A 12,730-nucleotide genomic window follows, 5' to 3' on the forward strand; every position below is an offset into this window, starting at 1 on the left:
CAGTCTCCCCTGCTACCACTTCCTGTTGGAAGCATTGGGTGCCAGGGGTCTTTGCATAATTAGCACCTAGTACTGTCTGACAGGGTCCATCTCGTGCATGGTACTCCTTCTGTACTTTTCTGTCCCCACTCCAGTCATTACACACACACACACCCTAGCCTATCTCTCGATTCCTTCATGTTTGCCCCTACCTGAGACCCCTGCATGAATCCTAACCCTTGCAAGAGTGGTTCCAAGATGGCCCTTCTGTTCCTCCTCCTCTTCCTCCCCAGAGTTAAACTCAGATGCCTGCTTCTCGCCCTTCACCTCAACCCAGCCTCCCTTCTACTCAGCCCTTGTCCTTACCCTCTCACTGAGATCTCACTGTTAGTTCATGCCCAGTCTCCTCTGCGAGTGGTCCCTGAGTCCTTCCTCCCTTCACCTCTTTTGTCCCTTTGTCCTCTTGCTGAGATTATGGCTGTATAAATTAGAGGCTGGGCTAATCTGGACTAATTGCTAGTAGGACATTTTATGTCTCCCTTTCCCAATCTTTAGTCAGAAAGTTAGGACACTGGATGTTTCCGGTGTTAGGCCACTAGCTGAGAAGGGAGCTGCAGGGAAGGATGGGTTCTCATCCCAGTTCCTCCTCAACTGACCAAGCCTTCCAGGCAACCTGAGTGAGGTCCTGCACTCCTCAGACCCCTAAACTCTGCCAGGTCACTTGTTCCAGGCTTCCAGCTCCAAAGACTCCTGTCTACCCACCGCCATTGTGACCCCTTCCTAGTAGTGTAGACCCAAATGCTTCTGAGTTTGGTACCTAGTTTTCACCTTTGTCACATGAGTGTAAACACAATGAAAAGCAAATCGCCCTCCCCCAACTCCACGATCTTAAGGAAAGTCAACTTTCTTCTGGAAGAACAAGACCAGTAGGAGGAAGGAGCCAGACCACATGGAAGGAGTCAGTGGCTGACGGCCCCAGGGCTCTGCCAGCTCCTGTAACTCCCTTGCCTTTACCCATTCCTGAATTGTCCAGTGCCAATTTCTCAGACCTTCTGTGACTTAAAACAATTTTTGCAGAGTCAAGCTAACACATGTCTGAGGCTGTCACTTCCCTCTCCGTGTTGTCTTCACTTCCACTAAACTGCATCCAAAAACAACCTTTAACATCATAGTTGTATACAAAGGTTTAAAACCGTCTGAAAAGATGCTGTATAAAACATAAAATAATTTTTTAATATTGATGACGGGAGAGTAAGGCCAGCAGAAAAGACCCACTCATCACCCTGCATTTAGGTTTGCTTTGGCCGTTACATTCTCACAGGCTTGCTCAGGCCCCGTCAGCAACTCAGTTCCCTTTACCTTTTGACCCCAGTAAAACCACAATTGATTTTGAGTAGAAGAAAGCAAGCTTGTCTTGGAAATAAGTTTAACATACTTGCCTTCTTAAGTTTCTAATCCAGTCCCAAGAACTTTCCAGCTCTGTATAATTAACGCCATTGTGTTTGCTGTTAGGACTCAGGGGGCTGATCCTGTTCTAATCTTTATGTTTTTATGGCTTCTTATAGCCTCACAAACACCTTTCAAACACATAACTCTGGTCAGCAGTTCAGGATGGAGAGCTGGGGGCTGGGAGCCACTAAGAACAGTGGCTTCTCTAGAAGGTCTCATGGGTTCCAGGTTGTGCCTGGGGGGGGAACCTCATCCTGTAAAGTAGCCCTTTGTCTTTCTGGCATCTTTAATTCTGTCTCCTCTGAGCTCTTCCGCACAGTCTATAAATATCCTCCAGTTCCTCCCACTTTAAAACAAAACAACACCAAAAATCCTCTCAGCCTCGCATTCCCACCCCCTCATCTTGTGTCATTTGGCTCTTTTTCTCCTCAGTCTTTGCCTCCTCAGCAAAATTTCCCAAAAAGCACTGCCTGCACTTCCTCTGGCCAAACACCACTCAACGCCAGCTCCCTGCTGAGCCCCTACCTCCAGCTTGGCATCTGGGGTCCTTCTGGGCCAATCCCCTGATTTCCTAACCCCATTAGGCACCGTCCTGAGAACTTTTCCCCCTGCACTGTTTATTTTTATTTACTTTCAGGTTTATTGACACTCAAAAGGAGGACAAAAGTTAAATAAGAATAGCCTAGAACATTAGTTTTTCTCTCTTTGAAAACACTAATAGCTGCTCGTGGTGATTCATACCTGTGACTCCAGCACTTGGAGATGCTAAAGTAGGAAGATCTTGAGTTCAAGCCCAGCCTGGGCTGTGAAGCAAATCCTTGTCTCACAAAACAAATAAGCCCCTCAGGGAGGAGGGTGGCGGCAGGTGGGAGGGGAATCCAGAAAGAATTCTACCTAGTAGTCACTAGACTAGAACTTTGTCTAATAAATCACTCGGTGACTGGAGGAGGGGAATACTATTTTTTAATGATCAAAGCCCACTCCTTACAAATTTATAAGTCATCTTAAGAGACTGGTAAGTTGCAAATGCTGTCTGATAGAAAAAAACGAACAGTTTATAACCCATACAGACAAGTTGTTACCAATGCCAACTGTAACTCCAAAGGTCAGTTTTCTGGACCATAGGACATTAACTAGGCTTGCATCAGCTTTAGCATCAGTTCAGCATTCTGTCATTGAATGACAGCGGGCATGCTAGCATCCTCAGAATGTCTGTACTTCAGAGTTGAATGTACTCCTTCCACAGCATTCCAAAACTGATGTACTTTACACCTTGACACTTTGAAGATGGGATCTTGGAGGAAGTCTAGCTTTTGCTTGTAAGTCATCAAGGCCTTGGGAGTTAAGTGTGTTTTTCTAAATAACCATTGTAAAAGATTCAATAGCCATCAATCCTACCCTGCGAGAGGCCTGATAGGGACTGGGCTACTGACCTGGTTATTGGCACCACGTTGGGTCACCCTACCAGGGGTGGTGGTGGTGGTAAGAGCTGTTGGGAGAAGGAGGGGTCTGCTCGGCCTCAAGTTTCCGGTCCCCCAGTGGTGTCAAGACTGCCAGCCATACTTAGGACAGGAGGCCTAACTGAACTAGACAGGCCTGAATGCCCAGCAGCCGGAAGATACTCAGACTTCAACTCTGGAGCGGGGGGCGGGGTGCGGCGGAGCGAGCGCAGAGCCTCTAGTGAGAAAACCAATCCTCTTGAGCCTAGCGGGAAAGATGGCAGGCTAGGGGCGGGGTTAAGGGGCGGTGCATCTGGCAGGAGAACCAGTCACTTTGCCCTGGCTTCTTGGAATTGGTTGGTCAGCGGTTACTCCTCGGTCTCCCGGACACCTCGCCGCCTGCGCAGACACTACGGATGGTGTAATCTGCGCGTGCGCGCTCAGGTACTCCCGTGAGGCATTGCGGGGCGCGCGGTTGGAGGCTGGAGGAGAGCAGTGGCCCGGGCGCCCTGAGGTGAGGGGCTGGCGTTCGGGTCTGGTGGGGCCGCCGCTAGAGGCATCGATAGAGGTCGCTGGGCCGGGTTGCGGGCTGGGCCGGGAGGCTGAGGCTTCGTGCCGGGGGTGGGGGCGGCGGTGCTTGGCTGGTCAACCGGCTGGGGTTTTTTTTTTTTCTGATGCTGCGGATAAAGCTCAAGGCCTCAATCATACTAGGCAAACGTTAAACCCGAAATATACCCTTATCTATTATCCATCTTTTAAAAACAGCGACTCGGTACTTTTGTGGGTATGTTTTATTAGAGCTTCTTAAGTGTCATAGCTGAGTACTCAGAAACAAACAAAAACCAACCCAGAGATTTTGCTACCAGAGTGTCAAACGTATCGTGATGTTAAGGCCTGCAATTGCCAATGACCTTCGTTTGGCTCAAGTCGTGGTTCATTGTGCTCTGGTAGAAAAAATTTTTTTTTACTTGATGACTGATGGGTACTGAAACCTGCCAACTTGTTCTGGTTTTCTCTGCATTAGGCTAGTTATATCTATAGATCGAGTCGTTTGAACCTGATGAACGCAGATTGAGGTAAATATTTAGTTGATTCTTCCTTAGAAAGGTAGGCATATTTTTCCTAAACGACAAGGGGGAAAACTATTCTGCAAAATGTAGTTTAAGTAATTTCATCATTGGGGAAAAATTAATTTTTTTATCGTTATATCTTCATTAATTAGATTCTTCTTTACTGTTTGATTGCTTCTGTTTTGCTTTGTTTTAATCAGATATTGCACCTGCATCTGCCTTTCTCTCAAGTAGCCACCTGATAAAATTGTCTGTATTTTTAAAATGCATTTTCCTTGTTTGTGGTCTAATACTTGTGTTTTTTCCCTCATTAGGAAAACATATTGTAGATTGTATTTTTTTTCCTTCTTCTATGGACTTAGTGTAAACATTTTTTTTTCTGTTTGAACTTAGTTTTAAAAAACCATAAATTCATGTCAAATATAAAACACAGGAGTAGTTAAACCATGAGTTGTGGAAAAGAGTTTGTGGAAACATTGAAAAAAATTGGTTATCCCAAAGCTGACATTCTTAATGGAGAAGATTTTGACTGGCTGTTTGAGGCTATTGAAGATGAGTCATTTTTGAAATGGTTTTGTGGGAATGTGAGTGAACAGAATGTATTGTCCGAAAAAGAATTGGAAGCCTTCAGAGATCTTCAGCGATCAGGCAAGCCCATCCTAGAAGGAACAGCATTGGATGAAGTTCTTAGAACCTGTAAAACTTTTGATTTGAAGACATGTAAACTGGATGACAAAGAGATTCAGAGATTAGAGGATGAGGTTCAAACTCTGCAGAAATTAAATAATTCAAAAATTCAGCGACGGAATAAATACCAGTTAATGGCTTCTGAAACTAGCTACAAGTCTCTGTCATTAAATGCCAAACAAGAGGAAGCCACTAAGAAGCTGAAACAGAGGCAGGGGTCCCTAAATGCTGTGAATACCAAGCTCAGTAATGAACTCCAGGTTCTTACTGAGGGGGTTAATAATTTGATGATGTTCTTTAGAAATTCTAATTTAAGTGAAAGCACAAATCCAATGGTGTTTTTATCTCAGTTTTCCTTGGGAAAGTATATAAGCCAAGAAGAGCAGAGCACAGCAGCCTTAACCTTATATACAAAAAAGCAATTCTTTCAGGGTATACATGAAGTAGTCGAAAGTTCAAATGAAGACAATTTTCAGCTTCTAGATATACAAACACCATCTATTTGCGATAATGGAGAAATCCTTGGGGAACGACGCCTGGAGATGGCTAGACTGCAGATGGCATGCATCTGTGCCCAACAACAGCTCATATACTTGAAAGCAAGTAATTTGAGCATGAAGTCAAGTGTAAAATGGGCAGAAGAGAATCTTCATAGACTAACCAAAGAGGTAAACATAAGAAATAAGACTAAATTCAAATTGTAGTTAGAAATATAGAGTTTAATATTGCTACTGCTTTAGAAAAGGGGACTCTAATTTCTATATTTGTTCAGTACTTATTTGCAGTATGTGTTTCATACAAATATATTAATTATTACTAGAATTTAATAATTCTATCCTCACTCATATTATCTTAATTTGCATTATGAATTTGAAAAATCGTGTCATTTCAAACACAGATTAAACTGCCGTTTGTCTTTTATGTCATACACCAAAGAAACTACTTGCTTGACTCTGGTATTCTGCCTTGTTTCCTCTGATGAGAAGATGCTATTAATGAAGTCCAGTGTTCAGTGGAGCCAATTTCTCTTTCGTGTTGAGAGTTTATAGATAGATTGCAGTTGTTCATCTGCACTCTTTAGAAGCCTGCTTTCTTGATAATATAACCACTAGATAATTGAATAAAAATGTAGAGGTTTCTGAATCAATACCTGCATTAAATTAGTTACTGCAACAGAAAAATTTTGAAGTAATAAAATAAGTCTGGTAAATCTGTCTGCTACAGTCAGCTCATGAACTAAGAAAATACCTACTACATAATTTTAAGAAAAACTAAAAATCTTCATTTGTTATAATAAGTAATACACTTTTTAAAGTTATGATTAAGATAACGATGAGACCTTCTAGTTTGTTAGCCATTGTTGTATACATACCTAGTATAAAAGCACTGATGTTCAGTAGCTCGTGCTGACTTTTTCTCTTGACTTAGTTCATTTTTTTTCCTTTAAAACTAGTTTTGGTTTATACTAATAAGTTAGTTTTTATTCACTGCATATATTATCTGACCACCTAAAACAAAAATGAAAATAATTTAAAATAAAAGTTTAAACCTACAGTTTAAAATGTTATTGCTTTCTTTGTGTAGGTTGTTGGGAAAGAAAATTTGGATGCAAAAATTTCTAGCTTGAACAGTGAGATTATCAAACTTGAAGAACAAATCACTCATATAAAAGGCAGAACTCTGCCTGCTTTGGTAAAGGAGAATGCTCAGCTGTTGAACATGCCAGTTGTTAAGGGCGACTTTGATCTGCAGATTTCTAAACAAGATTATTATACAGCAAGACAAGAGTTAGTATTGAATGAGCTGATAAAGCAGAAGGCATCGTTTGAGCTGGTTCAGTTAGCATATGAGATTGAGTTGAGAAAACACTGGGATACATATCGACAATTGGAGAGTTTGGTTCAGCAGCTCAGTCAAAGAAACACAGTGCTCTGCCAGCACTTGGCCTTGTTAACAGACCTACCAGCATCTGAGCAGTTAAACTCAAGGACTCCCATCGACACCAAAGACCATTCTACTCATAGGTACGTATATGTCATTGCTTCCGTAGCATTTTTTTCTTTTTGTGAAATACTGGAGAGATGGAACAGAAATTTTAAAGGTTTAAAAATTACTTGTATGTAGATTTGGCCTTTCTGCTTTTCTTTTTCCTTTAAATTTTTTGTTCCCTTTCTGTTCATGTTAGGTCTCAATGTAGCCACTGTAGAGCTGAGGTCAATGAGTTGGGGGAATAAAGTGATAAAATATCTCCTTCCCACTTAGACACCTAGATTTGGGACAGGAAATTTGAATACAGCTTTGTATTATAGGTATTGTTGGGCACAAAACTGATTGATTGTAGTGGTGGTAGTAGGATGGGGAGACTTTAGACTTTATTTCCCTATCTGATGAGGTAGATCGCTAAAATGAAAGCTGGTCCTTCCTGGATATCTAAGCAATTGATGATAACAGGATACTGGGATTGAAGACTAAAAGTATTAGACTCCACAAGTCTGTACTTGGCCCGATGTGGTGGCTCGTATCTGTAATCCCATCACCTAGAAGGCTGGGGCAGAGCTATACTAAGTTTGAGGCCTTTATGGGCTGTGTAATGAGAGTGTTCAGCGAACATTTGTGTCTTAAATCCTGTGTGGTGATAGGATTACATATTTAATTTCAACTCTCTGGAAGCTGGGGCAGGAGAATCTTGAATTTGAGGTCAGCTTGGGATACATAGCAAGAATTCTAGGACAGCCTGAGTTGCACAATGAGACTTTGTATTTTAGAGAAAGAAAGAATTGGCATGGAGACTGGAGAGGGCTGGGGAGAGAGCTCAGTCACTGCAGTGCTGGTGTTCAAGTTTGAGAACCTGAATTTGATCCTCCAGAAAGTACATAAAAAAGCCAGGTGCCGTGGCACACTCCTGTCATTTCTACACTGGAGAGATAGAGGCCGAAGGATCCCTAGTGCTTGCTGGTTAGCCAGTCTCATGGAATGTGAGCTCCAGGTTCATGAGAGACTTAAAAGTGAGGCAGAGAGTGGTTGAGGAATACCCCAACATTAACTTTAGGACTCCTAGTATGCATGCGGGGACACACACACACACACACACACACACACACACACACACATTTTATATACTACTCATTTTTGGTAGGACCAGAATAACATATTTTAACTTTTAATCCCAGAACTTGGAGGCAGTTTGAGTCCAGCCTGGCCCATGTAGCAAGTTACAGGATAGCCAGGGCTACACAGAGAAACCCTATCTTGGGGGAAATTTTTTTTGTGTGTGAACAGAGCAGGCTGTGTGTTGATGTATGTGTAGTATGAGTAAAAGGAGCATGTCCTTTCTGTTTTCTTTCTTTCTTTTTTTTTTTTTGGAGCTGGGTACCGAACCCAGGGCCTTGCACTTGCTAGGCAAGCGCTCTACCGCTGAGCTAAATCCCCAACCCCTGAGCATGTCCTTTCTAAGGCAGGCATACCATGCTGCTTTAGATTTATCTTTTGTCTTACAGGCTGATGGATTTTTCTGCCATTAAGTGCAGTGTTAAAATGGTTTTGTTAATTACCAGGATTTTTTTTTTTTTTTTTTTTTACTTTTTTTTTTTTTTCTTCTTTTTTTTTTTCAGAGCTGGGGATCAAACCCAGGGCCTTGAGCTTGTTAGGCAAGCGCTCTACCACTGAGCTAAATCCCCAACCCCAATTACCAGGATTTTTACCAACCAAATACTGAACAAATTAAAATAGCTAGTTGTTGTTAATGGCCATTTATATAGGTCTTACATTTTTAGTTTTTCTCTTTTTTTTTTTTTTTTTTTTTAGTTCTTTTTTCAGAGCTGGGGACCGAACCCAGGGCCTTGCACTTCCTAGGCAAGCGCTCTACCACTGAGCTAAATCCCCAACCCCAGTTTTTCTCTTTTAAGCCCACCTCAATTTTGTGAAATAAGCATTAAAGATTGATTATTCCTGTCATTGTTGCTGCTGCTATATCATAGATGTATTCTGTAAAAGAAGCATTTTCTTGGGACATATCATAAAAGCTCCCTTTGAAGTAAATTAATGGCAGTTATGAATCAAGATGAAGTTTATATCTAAAATATGGAAGATGGAGAAACTGGAACTTGAGATATTGCTTTTAAAGAATTATTTATCTTTTGAGTAGTGTCTTACTGGCTTTGAATTTGCTATGTATCCTTGAACCTCAGGTCCATCTACCTTAGCATCCTGAGTGCCAGGATGACAGGATTTTATAACATACTCAAATTTAGATATTTTTCCTCTGAAATAATATTATACCTGAAGGGTTGGGGATTTAGCTCAGTGGTAGAGCGCTTGCCTAGCAAATGCAAGGCCCTGGGTTCGGTCCCCAGCTCCGAAAAAAAGAAAAAGAAAAAAAAAATATTATACCTGAGATGGTTTCAATTGCTCAATATTAGAAACACATAAATTACTACTTTTCAGTTGTTAATTAGCCATCACTATCTGTTTCCCAATTTGGCGGGTTATAATTTTGAAAACAACTAACATGAACATTTTTCTTTTTAATTTTAATTAAATTTAATTAATTTTAATTCTTGTTAATATTTTTGTATTTTAGGCTTTATCAACTTTTAGAAGGAGACAATAAGAAAAAAGAATTGTTTATAACCCACGAACAGCTGGAGGAAGTGGCTGAGAAATTGAAACAAGATGTTTCTGTAACACGAGATCAGTTGGCAGTATGTACTCAAGAGCATTATTTCTTTTTGTCTAAACTGAATAAGGACGTGGACATGCTGTGTGACGCTTTGTATCATGGAGGGAGTCAGCTGTTGCTTTGTGATCAGGTGGGTGTTACCTAGAAATTTAAAATGCTTTAAAAGTTCTGTTTATTGTAGGAGCTGGCGAGGACTCAGTAGTTAGGACACTTGGTGCTCTTGTAGGGGACTCACATTGCATTCCTAGCACCCACATGGCACATGGTGGCTCACAACCATCTGTGACTGGTTCTGATGTCCTCTGCTTTTGTGAGTACGAAGCACACATGTGGTACACATACACATGCAAGCAAAAATACTCATTCAAATGAAAAAATAATAGCTTAAAAATGTTTCATATAAAAATATGAAGAAAAGATTATCCTATTTCATCAAATTAATATAATATTTACTTGAATTTGAGAGACAGAGTCTTGCTATGTAGCCTATGCTGGTCTCCAACTCAAAATCTCCAGGTACTAGGATTAGGGGCTTGTGCCACCATATAAAAATATTATGACTTTTTACATTAGTGAAGTCTATTTCTTTTTTTTTTTTTTTTCTTTTCCTTTTTTTCGGAGCTGGGGACCGAACCCAGGGCCTTGCGGTTGCTAGGCAAGCGCTCTACCACTGAGCCAAATCCCCAACCCCCATATTATGACTTTTTAACTCCTAATATATATATATATTTTTTTTTTCAGATGATTTTGAGTTTCATGTACGGAATTTGAAAATTTATAGTTTTCAGACACTATAAAAGGATATATAATATTGATACTATGTAAAGAAAGAAAACTTGTTTTTAGCAAATAGTTGTATTTAAAATCTATGTGTATGGTACATGCTTTCTTTTTTCCTTTTTTTCACATAGAATATATATGTTAACAGCATATATACATAACAAGGCAGATTGAATACATATACTAAGAATTCTTATATAGTACATGTAAAAAATAGGGAGGCTTTGGAGAAAGGTTTTGTCAACTGTGAATAATAGATGGAAGGAGGAAAAGAAACAGTCATCTGTGATGAGCTGGAACCTGAGCAGTGCTTATTTACAGCTCGGGTCAAATGTGTTTAAAGCCATCTTTTCAGACTCTTAGATTATGGTGTCTCTCCTTTCTTTTGTTGAATCAGTTATTTCTGAACAGAACAGGATTTAAATTGTGTTATAACAAATCTTGGACACAGTTTTGAAAAGTAATTGCCAGTAGAAAATATAGCTGCAGAGGAAGAAGCAAACTAAAAATATGGACCACCTCACGAATCTGCATGTCATCCTATATAGGGTCATGCTAACCTCTGTGTCCTTCTGGTCTTAGTCTATGTGCTGATGAAGTGACACAGTACCTGGCTTTTTCTAATGGAATTCCCCAACCTTCTTTGAGGAGTGCTGCCTCTAAGTTTTATTATATAAGTAAATTAGATTGTGTATTAATTTCTCTGTTTTCAAATTTTATATGCATTCAATTGGACGTTTCATTAACTTGTTTGTTCTCACTCTGTGTTAACAGTTATTTATCTAAACCCCAGCCTGAGGCTTCCACCCCACCTTTGGTATTTTCATTCTGGATGAAAGACACATTGACAGCCTTTATATTTACAATAAACCTTTAACAGCACAGGAGCTGGGCAGCGTCCTGCCCTCTGTGTTGTTAAGAGTCTACTTTCCTATCAATAACCCCGAGTTATTACTTACTACTTACTGTGTTTCATCTGGGCTGCTCTCTACTCCAATTGGCCAGGCCTCAGGGTCACGTTCTTATGGCTTACCTAACTTACCGCAGCTTCTTCCTCCCCTTCCTCTTTCTCTTCCTCTTCCTCCTCTTTCTCCTCCTCTCCTTTTCATTGTGGTCCTCCCCAAGCTCTGGAAATCTGAACCCCACCTATTTATCTTCTGTCCAGCTATTGGTTGTTGGCATTTTTATTTATCAGTCAGAAATAACCTAGGGGCAGGGTCATTCAGGGTGTTACTTGTGGTCTCTTCTCTCTGGGACAACCAGTTATGGGGGCCCAGATTAGCATTAGAATACAAGCATTAGGCTAGCATACTATATTTCCCCCCTTTTGTCTAATTAAAAAGGCTCTTTCTCTATAGTAACAAACAATACATACTAGGAACTATTTTGAAGCAATTATGAGAATTATTAAGTATGAATTACATTTAAAAGTTCAGTCTATATTTTGTAACTTAGGTGAGGTATTTAACCATCTAGCCTATCTCAATGAGTTTATAATTTTGTACCTAAAACATCTTCTGTTTTAACTTGTATTACCATCCTAAAACTTATCTTTTTAAATCTAGAACATCTTTAGTGTTAAACAACTTAAGTTTAATTGTAAGACTGTAACTATCTAGTTTTTAACCTTGTTAGAGATTTCTGAAAGGATTAAATATTACCTGAGTATGAAATATTACCCAAGTATGCAGGAAGCATAAAGATACAGCTTTCAAAACTATAGAAATGTCAGAGACAGCTGACCACTTGAACAGTTCCCAACATTTCTTATAATGGTGGGGCCTCTATCTTTAGCCTTTGGCCCAGAACATGTGACAGACCTTATGGACAGCATTCTGCCTGCAGATAAAATTAGGACATTTCTTGCCTAGTGGCTAGCTTGCCACAGTTGAAGCAACTCCACATGGAGATACTGATACTCATCACCTTCTTTGAAGGGGAATGGGGATACTGTCAGGAGCACACATGTCTCATAGTCAAAAGATCTTTTAATAATGAAATAACATTAAATGTCATATTCTATGGATCTCTGATGCTTTTGAAGGCCATCTATCTATATATAGCATAACTGAATTGTTAAATATTGATTACTTTTAGCTGTTTACTATGTGAATAACCTTGAAAACATTTTATAGTAATTAGTATCTTATATGATCATGAGTTTAATGATCTGACTATTAACTTGCATTGCTTAATTATTTTAAACAGTTTGTAATAGCAGCTATTAAAAGGAGAGTCTTGTATTCTTAAATGAGTTGTATATGCACAATGCTAAGAGTAACAAAATTAATTTAAAATTTTATATCACTACATAAAGATATATGCCAATAAAAAACCTTAACTTGTATCAATATATAAATTACCAATATAAGAAAATATAACTTCAATTCTGTATCAAAATTTAAAATTTCTATCGGTTTAAGATTATGGCTATAAAATATTTAAGAGTAAATTTAATAATCTATCCCTATTTTTCTAATTTGTTATTACTGTATCCTCCTTTTTTCTTTTTTCTTTTTTTTTTTTCGGAGCTGGGGACCAAACCCAGGGCCTTGCGGTTGCTAGGCAAGCGCTCTACCACTGAGCCAAATCCCCAACCCCTCCTCCTTTTTTCTTTTCACCCCCCTTCCCTTTACCTAAGAAAGAAA

General features: G+C 39.7%; 1 protein-coding gene and 1 long non-coding RNA gene across 24 annotated transcripts in view; one reads left to right on the plus strand and one right to left on the minus strand.

Moving 5' to 3' along the window:
- Positions 1 to 2,369: 2,369 nt before the first annotated feature.
- On the minus strand, positions 2,370 to 2,996 carry LOC120096643 (uncharacterized). The gene is made up of 2 exons (XR_005493374.2): positions 2,862 to 2,996; positions 2,370 to 2,762 (listed from the first exon to the last, which is right to left on the minus strand). It is a non-coding gene; the product is annotated as an uncharacterized LOC120096643 (long non-coding RNA).
- A 251-nt stretch (positions 2,997 to 3,247) lies between these two features.
- Haus3 (HAUS augmin-like complex, subunit 3) overlaps positions 3,248 to 12,730 on the plus strand; it is a 171,977-nt gene continuing 162,494 nt past the window's right edge. For 14 of the 23 annotated variants that reach the window (XR_010057411.1, XR_010057415.1, XR_010057412.1 and 11 more), the window contains exons 1-3: positions 3,301 to 5,292; positions 6,209 to 6,648; positions 9,204 to 9,432. Coding sequence is in view for 11 of the 23 variants with exons in the window: in XM_063273603.1 (XP_063129673.1) it covers positions 4,384 to 5,292; positions 6,209 to 6,648; positions 9,204 to 9,432 (1,578 nt within the window). In the remaining 12 variants the exon portion in view is untranslated. Of the gene's footprint in view, positions 5,293 to 6,208; positions 6,649 to 9,203; positions 9,433 to 12,730 lie in introns of all 23 variants that reach the window. The other 9 variants (XM_063273610.1, XM_063273607.1, XM_063273601.1 and 6 more) reach the window with 8 other exon arrangements.

The sequence above is a fragment of the Rattus norvegicus genome, chromosome 14, assembly GCF_036323735.1.
Source record: "Rattus norvegicus strain BN/NHsdMcwi chromosome 14, GRCr8, whole genome shotgun sequence".
Lineage (NCBI taxonomy): Eukaryota > Metazoa > Chordata > Mammalia > Rodentia > Muridae > Rattus > Rattus norvegicus.